General features: G+C 38.5%; 1 protein-coding gene across 1 annotated transcript; it reads left to right on the top strand.

The window, feature by feature from the left end:
- The first annotated feature begins 6,958 nt into the window (after positions 1 to 6,958).
- On the top strand, positions 6,959 to 12,220 carry LOC102706175 (30S ribosomal protein S1, chloroplastic). Its single transcript, XM_006649923.3, has 7 exons — positions 6,959 to 7,350; positions 9,538 to 9,813; positions 10,416 to 10,496; positions 10,713 to 10,994; positions 11,262 to 11,372; positions 11,552 to 11,638; positions 11,760 to 12,220. Exons 1-7 carry the CDS (start codon positions 7,075 to 7,077, stop codon positions 11,853 to 11,855), a joined length of 1,209 nt encoding a protein of 402 aa, XP_006649986.2. The 5' UTR covers positions 6,959 to 7,074; the 3' UTR covers positions 11,856 to 12,220.
- Positions 12,221 to 12,444: the final 224 nt, after the last annotated feature.

The raw sequence follows: 12,444 nt of genomic DNA, 5'->3' as shown, positions 1-12,444 counted from the left end.
ATAAGAAAACCTTAAAATTGGCTCTAAATTTAAAAGAGAAAAGGGTGTTCTTTTTCCATTAACATGTTTTTCAAACTAATAAATGATATATTTCACACGTAAATTCTCTATATAGAAATTATTTTTAAAATCAAATAAATTAATTTTTTAAATTTTTAATAAGTAATACTTAATTAATTATATACTAGTTATATTTATCTTTTTCGTAACTCTCACCTTGCCGTAAGCGACAGACCAACAACTACAACAGTGAGGAGCGATACTCATACTCCATACCCACCACGTGCTTATGACCAAATCACAGTTACTCGTATTAGCTAGTACCCCATATATCCAACTTGTTTTGTTACAGTCGTTTTCTTAAATTGCCTCGCGTCCAAGATGTCTCCATTAGTCCAGTGGCGACCCTCCTGATTATTTGAGTAAAAAGAAGGGAAGAAAATAATCAAGCGCGGCTCACATGGCCTCACGTTGGGCTGCCACGCTGGCGAGCCCCCAAGGAAAAACTGGGTCCTCGACGAGAGGCCAGGAAATTTCCAGAACCACTTGACGGATTCCTGGCCTCAAAGGCTCAAACTGCTTAGACGAGTAGAGACTACTCCTAGAGAGTAGTCCTGCTTAAAGTATGAAGTAATCACGGCCGTCCGATTCTCCTCTAACGGCGTCCGGATCGAACGGGTTGAGGTAGCTTCAGGAAGGCGCCATGGACGGCCAGGACTGACGGCAGCAGAGACGCTGTGCAGGAGTGGGTCCCAGTATATTTTTCTCGAGGCTCCTGCTGTTACACGTGGCCACGGAACAAGGCTTCGTCGATGCTTCTCGGGAGATCACGTCCGACTTCTCGGGTTGCAGACGGCGGTTCCAGCATTGGGTCTGGCAGCTTCAGCCTCCTACACTCTTATATGAAAAATGAAAAGAAGAAAGGAAAGAGAGGGAGGAAAAACGGAGAAAAAAAGTGAGAGGTTTGGAGAAAGAATAAGAAGGTAATCCATAGTTTTGGATCTGGGATCGGTCACTGAGTAAGGCCGTGTTCAGTAACAGCATTTTGTACCCAGATTTCTCTCTTTCTTCATAAGTACGTCTTCTAAACCGTTAAACGGTGTACTTTTTCAAAAAGTTTTTATAGCAGAGTTATTTTAAAATACCATCTTAACCTATTTTATTTTCTATAATTAATAATTAATTAATTATGTACTAATCTATCATTATAATTTTTTTCGAATAACTTTCTATAAAACTACTTCCGCCGAACGCGGCCTAACGAGGCATAAGTAGTATGAGTAACATTTTTTTACCTCCCAGTAGGCAACGAATATTTTGTCCATTTTGGACGTCTTTTGACTGGGTAACTAAATCATATTTTCTCAATTTCCGTACATACGTATGAGTACATCCTCACGGTGTGTTTTTCAAAAATTTTATATAGAAAAACTATTTTCAAATTATATTAATATACCTTTTAAGTTTTTCTATAGCTATAATTAATAAAATTGTAGCTACTTCTAGCGATGGTTATTTAGCGAACCAAATTACAGGGCCTCATTGTGATCCGAACTTATTTATGCCGCATTCGACATCCTATGTTATTGACTTACTCCCTTCGTCCTAAAATAAACCAATTTTTCATTTTTTACCTATAATTTTTGACTCTTCGTCTTATTTAATTTTTTTTGCGATTGATATTTTTGTTTTTATTAGATGATAAATTATGAATAGTATTTGACGTGTGACTATTTTTTTTTCTAATTTTCTGAAAATTTTTCAAATAAGACAGATGATCAAACGTTGGACACGAAAACCGAAGAATTGGTTTTTTTTGACAGAGGGAGTATGTTCTTACGTTTTATGTGCGTAAGCTTACTAGGCTGCTAAATAATACGTATTTTGTAAAAAGTTCTATAAGCAAGTTTTTTTTTTTAAAAAAACGTATCAATCCACTTCTCATGTTTTATAGCTATTACACCCATCTGTGGCTATGTTTCGTACCAGTTACTTATCAATGAATAAATGTGGACTTAGGTCGCGTTTGTCAGAGGGGCTAAGTTAACTTAGTTCTCTTTTTTTTTCTTCTCGAACTGTTAAACGGTATATTTTTTTAAAAAAATCTATAGAAAAGTTGTTTTAAAAAACCATATTAATCTATTTTATATATTTTAATAATAATTAATTAATTAATCATATACTAATCTATTACTATGTTTTCCGTGCTAGGTAAATAAAATTATATGCCTCTTCCCCAACACGGCCTAAACCCATCCCTATAAGTTAACTTATCCTCTTGTTTTCCACGCGCAAGTTTCTTGAACTGCTAAACATATTTTACAAAAATTTTTGTTTTAAAATTATATTAAATTAGTTTATATTTTTTAATAATTAATAATTAGTTAATCATGTACTAATCTATTAATACATTTTCCACGCCAGGTAAGCTAACTTCCCTGCTTCAGAATGACTGACGTTTAGATGGTCTTAAAAATCTATATTTAATATGAATAAATGTTTATTTTTGTTAAATTATTTCTAAGACTCAGATTGCTTTATTTTTTAAAATTAAATATTGTAAAGGTTACTCCCCGTTTTAAGAACGATATACTACATGTTAATTGTATTACTATGTTTCTACGAGTTGATTATTCGAACGGGGCCCTACTCGTATATGTTTCCTCGGTTTTGCAGCCATCTTAAATGGAATTCATATTCCGGAGAATGCATGCATGCAAACTTAATGCATGGTGTCTGTTTTGATTAGAGATGTGGGAGATAATTCAATAATCTAAATACGTATATCATTTGTGGAAGGAGTGAGAATTAATTGTTAAAAAAATTGAAGTTTAACTATACTATCCATCCAAAAATGGCATGAATTATAGAATGGGATTCAGTCGTATGCTGTAAGTACAGTTCCGTTACATCTGTATTAAAAATACTGGAGTATACATATACAGGGTGTTTTTACCTGTTGTTTGGTCCCTTCCAACTGTCGTTTAGAACGTACTTCCTCCACTCCCTCCATGATTAATACTCTCTCCATGAGTAAATATATATTGAACTAACCAACTTTATATATAAAAAATGAGAGGGAGTATATTTGATTTGTTGGAAAAACCTCACCATATTTTGGCATGACAACAAATCGAACAAACTCTTACCACTACACAGTGGTTTGTATTAGAGCCAAGTTTCACCCTACCAAGCTTTTCATATATTTGAATTTGTTGGAACATCACCATATTTTGGCATGACAACTCAGAACGAGTCATCGACGGACATGCCTCACATGTCATGTCATAGTACAATGGAGTTGAGATTTAGTCTTTTTTTTTTCTGGAGTTAAAAACATACTCAGGCCGCGTTCGACCACACCACAAGTTAACTTATCTCTCTCGTTTTTCGCGCGCACGCTTTCTAAATCGCTAAACGGTGTACTTTATGCAAAAAATTTCTATAGAAAAATTATTTTAAAAATCATATTAATCTATTTTATATTTTTTAATAATGAATAATTAATTAATAATGTATTAATCTATGTTTTCCGTGCCGGAGCGGCCTCACTCTATTTTACATCTCACATGTCATAATACAATGGGGTTGAGATTTAGTTTTTTTTGCTGGAGTTAAAAACATGCTCACTCTATTTTACATTATAGGTTACTTTGAGTTTGTTTTAAGTCTAACACGTTCGAGTTTTACCAACTTTATAAAATACAGCAGTATTTTCACCAAAAAAATATATTCAATAATATATTTAATAAAACTAATCTGTTATTGTGGATGTCAGAATAATTTTCTTTCAACTTGATCAAATTTCAAGAGGTTTTACTTAGGCACTGTTCTTTCTCTAGATTATTCTTAGTTTTTCATTGGCTTTTGTACACACATTTTTTGAACGGTTAAACAATATGTTTTTCTAAAAAATATTTTATATAAAATTTCATCATCTATTATTTCTAAATTAGATTTTTGTATCCATATCGTATTACTTTATACGTAGAAAATCTAGTTTAGAAGTGCAAGATGATTTTATGGTAGCTATTTATAAAAAGATAAAAAGAACACTTTAGTATTTAAAAAGCGTACGCTCAAGATCGAGGAAAAACATGGAAAAAAACTGATAAAAGAATGTATATAAGCAAGTAATAACCGGAAAACCTTCAGACTTGAAGGTAGAGGCGACCAAGGACCGAGGTGTGCATGAGCATGAGTCATGACCGTATGTGCAACCGGGCCGCAACGACGTGTCTAATCTACCGAAATTGGCGGTGCCCACGCCACGCCAGTAACTAAACTGTGGTTCATCCGCGCGACATCCCCTCGGTCCTTGGTCAGCTACTCTCGTGCGCCGGGCCGCTGCATGCGCTGCTACCGTGCTAACACAACTCTACGAAACGACGGAACGTACAGCATCATACGTGGCCACACGTCTCGACGCGTACGCGCGGGGGGCCCCCTGGCAGCTCTCGGCGAATGGCGAGTCCGTGTCGGCCGGCCGCCCCAGGGCCGGGGGCCGTCCCGCCATGACTCCACGAAGGTGCTTACCCCGTATGGCCGGCGCGACCTTTTAATCTCCCACGTCGCGGCCGTGGCGCTTCGTGGCACCGATCAGAGGCCCCGAGCTCTGCGCAACCGGTTCGCCTGGTCGGTTTGCCTCGTAGTAGTACGTACTGGAGAGCACATTCGTGCGGCGGATCGGGACGTGTGTCACCTTATGACATTATCAACCCATAGCACTAGGTATAATTTCTATAAAAACAATTTTAATAGTAAAGTCAACTTACTAGCTATAAGCTTATATTATAAGTTTATATTATAGTCAACACATATAATAGATCGGCTATAAGATTGGCTATAATTTTTATCTCTTATCTTTTTCTCTTACCTTTGCATTTAATGTATTTTTTTAGAGTTGGTGTATAGATGGCTTTTGCATGAGAGACAACCCCACTTCTTTTTTATTACCTCTTTCCTTCACATCATCTTATAGCCAACTTATAGTTTACTATTATACTTGCTCTAAACTTCCCATCATAAAAAAACTAGTACTAGACGCTACTCTTTTAATGCAAACATTACTATTCCACACTTAAATTTAATGCTACTTATCTCACATGATATCTTGGATGTTGTGCAGAAACAATGTCTCAAGCAAGACATGGTTTCATTCTTTTTCCTCATTTATTCACTTGACACATTATTTTTTATCCTATATGATAAGTTATTTAATGCTATATATACTATCCTAATTTTTTATCCTATATGATAATTTATTTAATGCTATATATACTATCCTAATCATTGAGTTAGGTATGCGCTTACGAGCGGCTACGCAGACGAAGAAGCGACGATGATTGCAGCGCACGGCAGCTCGGAAGTTTTGGATGGTAGCGCCTCGCGCGGCAGTTTCTCGTTGAAACCATCGCAACGCGAGCCGCGAGGTACACTAGTCCTAACGATTTTAGGATTGGAACAACTGGAGTTTACTGTTCGTTGCGTATGCTACGCGCGGAATAAGAAATATGGATGGATGGGCCACCGAGCGCACCGCTGCTCTGAGATACATAGGCCCACGAAGCCGGGTAGGCCTGGGACGTGAAACCCACCACCCAAGACGACGATGCCTCGAGTAGGGCCGGACGTGAGGGGCTGCAGCATTTTGAGCCATGACGTAAACGTGTTGGACTGCAGCGTACGCCCGGCTTACTCTGAAGCGGCGGAAACGGACCAAACACAAAACGATGTTACCACTACACACTAGAGAAGGAATTAATTGGTACTCTCTCCGTTTTTCTGGTCACATCGTTAACTTTTTGATTTACGTTTTTCTATTTGTCTTATTTAAAAATTTTATCCAAATATATAAAATTATAAATTATATTTAAAATTACTTTAGTAATAAATTAAATCATAATAAAATATTAAATAATTATATAATTTTTTAATAAGACGAAGGGTCAAATGTAGATAAAAAAGTCAACAACGTAAAAAAAAAATAGAGAGAGTATTAGACATGCTTGGATCATAGACCGCTAGTAACTCAATAACATGTTTATTTCTTCCGTTTAAAATATTAGACACGCTTGCCTGTTTCATGTCATGCAAAGATTCACATTTGGAAATATTTCATATGATGTTAATTTTATAGTTATTGATAATAATAATAATAATAATGATAATGATAATAATAATAATAATAATAATAATAATAATAATAATAATAATAATAATAATAATAATAATAATAATAATAATAACGTTAGTCCGTGTGAAAAGTTAATGTACCTTATGTTTTCAAACGTACTAAGTACTAAGTGAATGTCAGGTATGTACATTTTCCTTACACACAAAATAACAGGCGCACTCAATGAAAAGATAAACATAACAAACATAGAGCATACCTGCTTGGATTGTGTAGGACAGAGAAAAGATGAGATGACAACAATAGTAATGACTAAAAGGCAGAAATAATGTATTGTCGATGACTAAGGCGATAGGTAAAGGATAAACAAACACAGAACAAAAAAGAAAACGACTATCCATTGGTAAGTAACGGCAACAATAGGAAGGAGAGACCGCGATAGGGATGAAAAGACGATAGAGTTGAGGATGATACCGAAGTATATAAAAGGGGGAGATTGTGGCAACAATCAGGCTGTCATTTCTCAATGAAAATCGATCGTAAGGCGAAGGAAAATATATGGTACGAAGAAAATAGTCACTGATATACATGTTCATATATTAGGATCCTCTGCCTTCACAATCACGCGTGTTTGTCACTGATATACATGTCGCGGATAAAGCCACCGTAATTTTGAAGCAGAAGATTTCATCCCCTCCCCTCGTTAGCAGCTGAGTTAAGACGGACTGGTGACATGACAGTCACGCAGCCGCGCAGGGAATTCTTACCTGGGCTGGCCCAAAAGTCCGAAACCAACCATCGCCTATCCTAAACGGCTAAAACCCCACACGGCCACCGGATAACACACACCCAAAGGGAAAAGAGGCAGCAGCCATCTCTCCTCGCTCGCTCGGAGCAACCACCACACCCAAACGCCGAGAGGGGCAGGCAGAGAGAGGCGGATGGCGTCCCTGGCGCAGCACGTCGCGGGGCTGGCGAGCCCGCCGCTCTCCGGCGCGTCGCGCCGCCGGCCCGCGGCGCCCAGGCGGCCGTCGGCGCTGGTGTGCGGGACGTACGCGCTCACCAAGGACGAGCGGGAGCGGGAGCGGATGCGCCAGCTGTTCGACGAGGCCTCCGAGCGCTGCCGCACCGCGCCCATGGAGGGCGTCGCCTTCTCGCCCGAGGACCTCGACTCCGCCGTCGAGTCCACCGACATCGACACCGACATCGGCTCGCTCGTAATTCCCCTCCTGTCCTTCTCAATCGTCCTTGCTCGCTCGTATGATGTGAAACAGATTGGTAGCAATTGGGTCCGGAAAACATGCTAACTGCCCATAGCAACAGAATTTTCATGCTTCGTTTGGCAAGTCGCTTGATTCTTACCTTGTGCGCAATTGGATATGGCTTGCGGGAGATTGTGGCCACTTGCCCTGTATATGTCACTAGTTGTTGTTACATTTCGGTTTGATTAGTTACTGAAAGTTTACACAACTTTAGAACGTTTTGTCCCTTTAGAATTCCATTTTTTGCTTACTTGATGCGCTTTGTGCATCATCGTTCGTCTATAATATGTTACTCCCGTGGGTAAGGGGCAGATTCAACGTTTTAGCTATGGTGTCAGGTGGCACTAATGCCTTTTTGGCAAGTCCATGTACCATATTCAATCCTCCCATGGTGACACCAATGGCTCTGTCATAATGACAACAATACTCGTCCAACTTAGCCCATTGTTTGCTTCAGCTAGCGCATGTCTTTGTTGTTTTGTGCCCACCATGACAGCCCATAAAACAGCAGCCAAGTCTGTTGCAGCCCAAAACTAATGCTACTTCTTTACCTTCCACCGTGAGGGCTGTTTCTTGTATTACTGCAAATAAGACTGTGCATCGGTCACTACTGTTGGCCGTCGAGGGTCTAGGCTTCTATTCTTATTCCATGGTGTCAGATTTATGTAAAAAAATAGTACAGGTAAAAAAAAGTTGGGCTATTATTTACCTGAGAACTTGTGTATCTATTAATTTTAGTTCAATATTCTACAATTTAACTTCATCAGTAATCAGTTGAATATGTAGTATGAAAATACATATGGTGGAATAATTCTTGAAAGAATATCGTGATATATCACTTTTAGAGGATGGGAGATTGTTTTTTTTTTCTTACTATAATTTTTGTTTTTCTCCCATGCTTATTATGTGTTTACTAGAAGCTGATCAGTGTTGTTAATGGTGACACCATTGGCCTAAAATCTATCCGCCCCTTGCAAAAGCATGTTCAGTTTGCTACAACTACCTCTTCCATTTTCTGACCTGTTCAATGTGACAGTGAGTATAGTGATAATCAGGAGTAATAGTTTCATTACCTGTTATTTGTTGCCTTTGTAAGAAACTGCTTGAACTCACACAATTGTGTGGCTTGATCTAAGTGTTTTAGTTTCTTTAATGTATTCAACGTAAATTAGAGTAGTTAATATTATTTTGATGTATTTTAGTTAAGCTTGATTTTGACTCTATTCTGGTTAATTAGACTTGATAAGCAAAATCCTCTTTTTGTCTCCTTGCGGATAATACCTCATTGGAGGCTTGGAGCAAGAGTTTGATCTACTGAATCATCATGCGTGGTTTTTATTCTTGTGTAATGCATCCTCTCTTTGATTGCTTCCTCATGTGGACTTGTTGCTTCCTCATGTGGACCAAGTTGTACGGACATCATACATATGCCTACCTCACCCTCATGGCCTCAGGAGTCAGGACACAATATTTCTTTGAAGCATGTATATGCATTTGATCCAAAACACATGTGCGATGTACATATAGTTTCCATCAAGAAGGGGTTTCACCTTCACAAGATAGAAATTCCCTTATCGAATGAAACAACATATATATCATACAAGTGGGGTTGTGTTTCTTCTTTATACAAATATTTTCTCTTTTTTTTTAAAAAAAAAAACAAAGCCAAATTCACATTAAATGGAAAATGGTAAAAGTAAGCTGGAGTTGATCCACTCCCTGTAGTGACTAAGAACACGCTAGCTCAAAACTCTATGGGATTTCAGTTACTGACTGATTGCTACTTGTTTTGCCTCTAGTTATGTCAATTGAATTGAGAACATCTTCTAATCAATATTACACTCAAAAGTCAGTTATACATCTCTTATATGTTACAAATGCTGGAATACTGGATACACAAAAACTCATCCTGTCCAGCTGCCAGATTTGCATTGCTCTTTAGAAGTTTCCTCTGTTAGAATGATTCTGCTGCTTTTATTATTTTCATTTAGGCATGCAGTACTGTTATCTGTTCTGCAATATTTTGTGCTATGCTGTAAGTGTAAGATACTGTTCATATTATCAAATTTTGTATAGTTTCACATATATTGTATACTGTCCTTAGCATCTAAAAAATGTCTCATGCCTTTGCAATCTCTACAGATTAAAGGAACAGTGTTCATGACAACTTCAAATGGTGCATACGTTGATATTCAATCAAAATCTACTGCTTTCTTGCCTTTGGATGAGGCATGCCTTCTAGATATCAACCACATAGAGGAGGCTGGGATCCGTGCTGGCTTGGTTGAAGAGTTCATGATTATTGATGAGAACCCTGGTGACGAGACTTTGATTTTGAGCTTACAAGCAATTCAGCAAGACCTTGCCTGGGAAAGATGCAGGCAGCTTCAGGCAGAAGATGTTGTTGTCACAGGCAAAGTGAGTAAATTACTTGCAGAAGGAACTATTCCTGTGCTTTTACTATTGTTCTTCACTACTTCTTTAATAGCTTGCTGACTTGTAATGAAATGTTTGTTAAACACTTCTTCTTGCCCACTGTTTTTGTTTAACCAATCAGGCTTTGCCCTTAATCTATCCCTCATAGCAACAGCCATTATTCTTTAGGAAAAAAACATTGCAGTGTTCATTTATGGTGTACATACTTTACGGTATCCAACCCATGATTTCATAATTTCTATATCTGTGCTGCTGTTTACTTGTAAAGCTTATAAATCAGGTACTGAGATCAACTGTACATGCAATAATGACCAGTATTTATTGTATTATTTTGCTAGTTTGGTCCTGTGCAATCTGAAGTTTGGACCAGTCATTCTGTAACAACATAACAATGTCTTTTTGTCAAGAGCTTATATGATTGCTCCTGTTGTGGATTTGAAAATTACTATATCTTTGTGCTGTAATGCTGTCTACTTGTCTTTAATATAAATACATTACTTTTGCTTAGTTTTATCGGGATTAATTTTATGTAATGTATTTGTCTGTGGTTGTCTGACTTGTTCACTTGCAATGTTGTTCTGCAGGTAATTGGTGGAAACAAAGGAGGTGTGGTAGCTCTTGTCGAGGGCCTTAAGGGATTTGTTCCATTTTCACAAGTGTCATCGGTTGGTTCTCAATCTTACCAGTTACTACAAAACTTTCTTGCATCGTATGGTCTTAGGTACATGGCATGAGCTGCCTTTTATTCTGTCCACCATACCTAAACAGTTGTTATGCAGATATCTGAACATTTGATCCTAGTTTGCAATGCTTGAGTTTGCAATCACATCACAAACACTCGCTGTCCACTATTTTACAAACCACTTCTTCGCCTTGATCAGAAATCAACTGCTGAAGAACTGCTTGACAAAGAACTACCTCTGAAGTTTGTGGAGGTCGATGAAGAACAAGGCAGGCTTGTCCTCAGTAACCGCAAGGCGATGGCAGACAGTCAAGCTCAGCTTGGTATTGGTTCAGTTGTCTTGGGAACTGTCGAGAGCCTGAAACCTTATGGTGCGTTTATTGACATCGGTGGAATCAACGGCCTTCTGCATGTCAGCCAGATTAGTCATGACCGTGTTGCGGACATCTCGACAGTTCTGCAACCAGGAGATACGCTCAAGGTATTTTGTATGAGATTTGTTTCAGTCCAACAAAAAGTAACAAAAGGTATCTCGAGGTACCAAATCATTTGTGATTGTTTGATCTAACAGTGCACATTCTACTCAGCTAGATCCAATGGTGGAAAATGATTTAGTACCTTGAGGTACCGATATCTCAAGATACTTTTTGTTGGACCGGAGCAAATCTCATTTTGCATTCGTACTTGAGAAAATTATACTATATAAAGTTTCTAGAGCTAATGCTGCAGCAATTTTTTATGCTATCAGGTTATGATTCTAAGCCATGACCGTGAAAGAGGTCGTGTTAGCCTTTCTACTAAAAAGCTTGAGCCAACACCTGGTGACATGATTCGCAATCCGAAGCTTGTTTTTGAGAAGGTAAGTTTCAAAACAATATTACCTGGAGTTTTTTTACAATCATTGAAATGTTATCTTGACGTCCCGTGTATTCTAGTGTTATAAATTGGTACTACTAGGTAAAGTACCATAAAATTCCTCTATTTGTTGACCTTGATATGTAAACAAACTGACATACTGTTGTCTTTGTCTCAAAACAGGCTGATGAGATGGCTCAGATATTCAGGCAGAGAATAGCTCAAGCAGAGGCAATGGCTCGTGCTGATATGTTAAGATTCCAGCCTGAGGTACTGCCATCATTATTTTATTGAGGCTGCAAAATGCAATTTATCGAACATTATTCGTAAGCCACTACAGTGACATATCGCTTTGGATTAACTTATTTCTCCCTTTATCTCCTCTTTACAGAGCGGACTAACTCTCAGTTCAGAGGGCATCTTGGGGCCATTATCATCAGACACACCCTCTCAGGAGTCGGGAGAAGCACAATCCACAGATGAATAGCTTCAACAGGAAGAATACATCTGATTAGAAAGCTGTGACGGCAGCTCGTCAACACAATTCCCCACGAGATAAAAGGCATGAAGAAAACCTATTGCATTCGGACCATTTCCCATCTTCCGATCCGTGCTTGTATCAATCGCTGTGTGTATGAAAGTAAAGTTACTGAGAAATGAATGTTGCTTCCCTTTTGTAAAGTTGCCCAACTCTTGCAGAAAGGCCTCCCATTCCCAAGGCCCAAGTGTAGTTGGACCTTCAGTTCAGCAGCTCTATCGATTTCTTGTAGTATCAAAGCCTTTTGGCGCCTATTTCTGCTAAAAAGGAGCAAACAATGGAGAGACCTACAAAGTAAGACCAATTTCCGGGCAGGTAAAAACTGTGTAAACAGCAAAGCAGTCTACGGAAGCCATCGACACAAGCCAATTTTGCCTGTTGCATTTGGTTGTAGCAGATGATCTGGTCATGTTAATCCCAACAGGTAGAAAGGCATACGAAACTTGTTTTAGTTGGCTACAATCCCAGCAGCACATTGTCATCCCAGGTGTCTACAAAGGACAATGCTGTTTCACCAAAGCAGAGCCATAAGTTAAAG

Source organism: Oryza brachyantha, chromosome 3 (genome assembly GCF_000231095.2).
Source record: "Oryza brachyantha chromosome 3, ObraRS2, whole genome shotgun sequence".
Classification (NCBI taxonomy): Eukaryota; Viridiplantae; Streptophyta; class Magnoliopsida; order Poales; family Poaceae; genus Oryza; species Oryza brachyantha.
The sequence above is the reverse complement of the archived record's forward strand: the minus strand, read 5'-3'. Positions and strand labels throughout refer to the sequence as shown.

Bases quoted from the DNA above. Each gene is read 5' to 3' on its own strand.
- LOC102706175 (XM_006649923.3), top strand. From the start codon at position 7,075: ATGGCGTCCCTGGCGCAGCACGTCGCGGGGCTGGCGAGCCCGCCGCTC. The intron at 10,995-11,261 runs GTATTTTGTATG...TTATGCTATCAG, and splicing joins AACCAGGAGATACGCTCAAG to GTTATGATTCTAAGCCATGA. The intron at 11,639-11,759 runs GTACTGCCATCA...TCCTCTTTACAG, and splicing joins TGTTAAGATTCCAGCCTGAG to AGCGGACTAACTCTCAGTTC.